Genomic DNA, 5,000 nt, shown 5'->3' on the forward strand with positions numbered 1-5,000 from the left:
TACATGGTACCCAAGGGGCAATTTCTAAACCATCCATGTAAAACAACAAATTGCACACTGCAGAAACGCGACACTGCTTTATCAACCATCCGACAAGAAAGTCTCAAGCTTTCCCACCAAAACCATGTGCATGATTCACACATTATTGGCATGGGAACGTTACAAAACAACTTTATAAGCAGCCTCTCACTTACCACTTGTTGGTATGCGCGCGCCTGCGAAAACCCACAACAGTCGATGGTCGATATTCCCATATTCGAAGCAATAATAGTCTCTAAAACAGCCGTGGTAAACTATTGAAAACATTATAACAATATTGCCAACCATGTAATAGCATTTAGTAATGCTACCTTGCAGTATATCGCACTGGCGCCGCTTTGATTTGAAAACAAGTGCAAGTCTCGTTCCGGTTCTGAAATCACGTGAGAGTTTCGTTGGTCAGCTCAAGATGCCTTCGCGAAGGCCTAAAGATGTTCTTTTTTGTCCCTCCCTCTTTAAATCAAACTGTGATTGGTCAATTTTCCCATCACTCTCCAAACCAAAACACATAGCTGTTGCCTTCGTGAAGTCCTGACCAATTAATTACCCAGTTAATCTTGATTCGATAGAGATAGACAATTCTGATTGGATAGTATGTTTCAGGACAGTAAGCCTTTCATTGCTGATGTGAATTTGACAGTACACTTAACTTTGGAACATAGATTAGTGAAAATATAGTAATAAATGTATTTTATTAAATTAAATGAGAGTGAGGAGTTTTTTTTACATATTCATATATTATTTAATAGATTATTTGTTCTGAAAATTTAAGACCTTTTCTGAAGGCGTAGAAGGCCCTGAGGGTTCCCCACTGCCTTGTTAGCATCAGGACATGAGGTTCCCCACTGCCACTAGCCCATTAGCTGGTTAGCATCAGGTTACTATTTATCTCGACTTCTCTCCTCTGCTGACTTAAATCTCCGAAATATAATCCTGTCCGCTTATCTGTTTCCGTGTGTGTGTGTGTGTGTGTGTGTGTGTGTGTGTGTGTGTGTGTGTGTGTGTGTGTGTGTGTGTGTGTGTGCGTGTGTAGTGGGGGCCATGTCATATTGGATGATGGGAGTGACGTGGGCTACGTTCATGATGTCTATATTAATGTATTAATGTGTGTGTGTGTGTGTGTGTGTGTGTGTGTGTGTGTGTGTGTGTAGTGGGGGCCATGTTGTGTTGGATGATGGGAGTGACGTGGGCTACGTTCATGACGGGACGCCGTGCGGCCCGGGCATGATGTGTCTGGAACAGCGCTGTGTCGTCGCGGCAACGACCTTTAACCTCTCCAGCTGCCCTGGCTCCTCCCCCTCGCAAATCTGCTCTGACCACGGGGTGAGGATACACACACACACACACACACACACACACACACACACACACACACACACACACACACACGGACGTGTAGTAATGAGGCCAAGTGTATTTGGTATATGGGCTAAACTAGCTGCTCCCTCTGTGTGTGTGTGTGTGTGCGTGTGCGTGTGCGTGTGTGCGTGTGTGTGTGTGTCTAGACCTGCTCCAATGAGGCCACGTGTATTTGTGACCTGAGCTACACTGGTCGGGACTGCAGTGTGTACGACCCCATTCTGGACCCCGAGGAGGAGGAAGAGGAGGAGTACAAAGGTGTGGAGGGGGTGGGGGGGTGTGTGTGTCTAAAAGACGGTTTCATGGAACGTTTACAGTCAAAACTAAAACAAGGCATGAACATTCTATGGTCCTACCTTAATTTCTGGTACACTTCCGCAAACAATACACTTCATCGGGTCAACACAGCTACACATGCGAGGTATTTCATTTGAGAGTGGCACATAAAATGAAAAATATATATATTTTTCCATATTTATGACGGCAATCACCCATAGGAGGCACTACGCGTCCATTTTTGGGGTAGATTTTAAAACTTCACGATCGTATATTATAATCATATTAATTTAACATTGCCTCAATGTAACGGAAAACAGTGATGCACTTTAGCAAACTCAAAGCTAGTTGACATAGCCACCTGAAACGTAATTCTACCACTAACAAAGATGCTTCATGCTACTAATTTAAAAAGTTGTGGCGTAATTAGACATGAAGCATACAAGATTCTCTCTTTATTCGAGATGATGTAAAAAATGCACCCACTATTGATAGCTTTAAATCTAGACTCAAGACAAAGCTGTTCTCAGATGCTTTCCCCTAGCTGAAATTACATATCATTCTTTATTATTATTATTATTATTATTTTTATGTTTTTCAAGGTTTTATGTTTATTTATGTTTTATTTTATTATTATTTTTACCTTATGTTTTATAAATGTTTTTTGACTCTATTTCATTTCCTTCTTTCTTCCCTGTTTCCTTTCATTTACATTTGTTAACTTTGTGAAGCACATTGAGTTGCACCTGTGTATGAAATGCGCTATATAAATAAACTTGCCTTGCCTTGCCTTGCCTTGCCTTTATTCATGTTTTACAGTTCAGGTGGTTAAAATGACAAACAAAAGCCGTTTTTAAATACAATAGACTAATGGCCATATTAACAGCTAGCTTAGCAACTGTCAGCCAAACCCATTCAAAATCTACAGGACATTAGCGAACCATGTTTTAGGAGCTAGCTGCCACACTACAAAAACGAACAAAGAGGCTTCTTTGCTACTACCACACTACAAATGTATATAATTTTCATAATGGCCTTTTATGGATATGTTTAATTGATTTTTGGAAGTTGCACTACTGAAATAAAACACAGTTTTTCTTCTCCCTGTCAAGTAAACTCCAGATTTCCTGCCAAGTCAACAGCATTGTGTTTTTCCTTTTCCTTATTCAAACCTCCGCGATAGGGTAGAAGAATAGAACACCACTGACCTATCAGGGCCAAGTACTCACTGAACTGCTGCAAGCACATTGACCAATCACAGTCCAAGAGCATTGCGTCAGCTCACGGACATTTCAGCCTGGGAGAACCATGCGTGTACCGCAGCCAGGGGTTGTTTTAGCGCTGCACAGGTGGGCGTGGTGGCTACTTTTCTGTGCTGCACCTCCGTTGAGGTGCTACTGTGAATCCCCCTTTAGTTGGGCTTTCATCTGCCTACACTGTTACATCAGGTTACTTTAGTTTAAATGTAGTTTAGCAACGATTCCTTCAAGTTCTGAAAAGCAGCTGTTACATTACATTACATTACATTACATTACATTGCATTTGGCAGACGCTTTATAACCAAAGCGACTTTCAGAACAGGACATATTCAAGCCAACATTACAAGCAAATACAATGTGCACAGGAGATATACAGAACAACAAGTGCAGTTTTTTTTAATTAATAAAGATAAAGAGTACATACACACACAAACTAAACTAAACTAAACTAAACTAAACATCATGTCAGGAGTCTGCCTCTCTCGAAAGAGGAAGGTCTTCAGTTGTTTCTTGAAGGCTGCAAGAGATGTGCTTAGTCTTGCTGCCTCTGGGAGACCGTTCCACCACTTGGGTACCACAACGGAGAACAATCTTGACTGGGAGTACCTAGAGCGACTGGATGGCAGAGCCAGACGGCTTGTGCTGGATGAGCGCAGTTCTCTTCCAGTAACATAAGGCATTAGTAGGTCCTTCAGATAAGCTGGGGCCGTTCCTGTGATGGTTTTGTAGGCAAGGGTCAATGCCTTGTGCTTGATCCGGGCGGCGATCGGTAACCAGTGCAACTCAATAAATAGAGGAGTAACATGGGTCCTTTTGGGTTGATTAAATATCAACGTGCCGCCGCATTCTGGATCATCTGTTACAACTAAACTTCTTGGGACAAGGACGACGAAATACCCAAACTGTCATCTGCTGAAGAAAAGGATAAATGTTGTGGATTGTATTTATTTTGGACAATTCAGTAGACGTCTTTGATGTCAAGGGAATAGCAATGTTAACATATTATATGGCTGACTGATAAGCACTGGCTTGGCTACGTCAAAATGTGGATTATATCGACAAAATTGCGAGATGTGCCGGGGTCAAGAAAAGTTGTAAGGTAAGGCAAGTTTAATACAGTAATCAGGGACGTCTGCATGGTTGAACAGGGTTTTGATTTATGTTAGGCTGTGTATGCTTTGAGTCAAGTTGCTGGCTTGAGCTCACATGTTGTCATTAGCTGGTTGTGACTCGTCATTCGTGTACAGGGTGTTTTAAGCAAATATTGAATGTCTGTGACCACATGTTTACCGATACAGTTGGATTACCTGAATTTAACTAAAATAATCTGGTATTTGGGTGGAAAGGAGGTTTCGTCTGTCTGTCTGTTTATCTGTTGCTGCCACTGATACACAGGTTAGTAGCAGTGTTAATTTCGTCAACCAGGACGATGACGAAAATATTTCGTCAACGCCCCTTTTTCCAGTGACGATGACGAGACGATGACGCACAAAAATTGCTTCCAGAACATAAAAATATGACGAAAATAAAAATTGATTTTCGTTAAGGAGACTAAGACGAGACGAAATTTACAAGCCATGGACGAATGGACATTAAAATTTTAATTGTTTAAAATTAATTTGTAATTGTTATTGTTTCTTGAACTTCATACGCTGTTGCCCTGTTTGTCTCTGCAGGCAGTGCCTGGCGCTGGTTCGGCTCAATCAGTAGCCTAGTTCCATGAGTCCTGTTCAGTTGAGTTTAGGTCCTAAAATGTTTCCCAGAAAGAGCCGACGTTGAGGCAAGTGTTAATTTTGAAACATGTTCAACAACCCTTTTGTCCATAACGAAGACGTGTGTGTTTGTGCAGTCATGATAATAGTGCTACCGTCACTCGCGCCAATCTTCCTCTGATGCTGTCATTTTAAACCTCCTCGACCTTCCTCTCTTCTCCTTTCCCCTTACGCATACGACGACGTCCGTTGTCTGTTCTTTTGTAATGTTTGCTATATAGGTTGTTTAGGCAGTTTGCAAGCAAATCATGACGATCGGATTCATGCATTTATTTAGATCAGACACCGGGAGACG

At 41.7% G+C, this 5,000-nt stretch overlaps 1 protein-coding gene across 1 annotated transcript in view; it reads left to right on the forward strand.

The window, feature by feature from the left end:
- The window catches only part of LOC134444448 (disintegrin and metalloproteinase domain-containing protein 11-like), a 100,897-nt gene that overhangs the window by 88,848 nt on the left and 7,049 nt on the right, over window positions 1-5,000 (forward strand). The window contains exons 23-24 of the mRNA XM_063193798.1: window positions 1,191-1,362; window positions 1,545-1,656. Of these exons, the coding sequence (XP_063049868.1) occupies window positions 1,191-1,362; window positions 1,545-1,656 (284 nt within the window). The remainder of the gene's footprint in view (window positions 1-1,190; window positions 1,363-1,544; window positions 1,657-5,000) is intronic.

This window comes from Engraulis encrasicolus, unplaced genomic scaffold (genome assembly GCF_034702125.1).
Source record: "Engraulis encrasicolus isolate BLACKSEA-1 unplaced genomic scaffold, IST_EnEncr_1.0 scaffold_56_np1212, whole genome shotgun sequence".
NCBI lineage: Eukaryota > Metazoa > Chordata > Actinopteri > Clupeiformes > Engraulidae > Engraulis > Engraulis encrasicolus.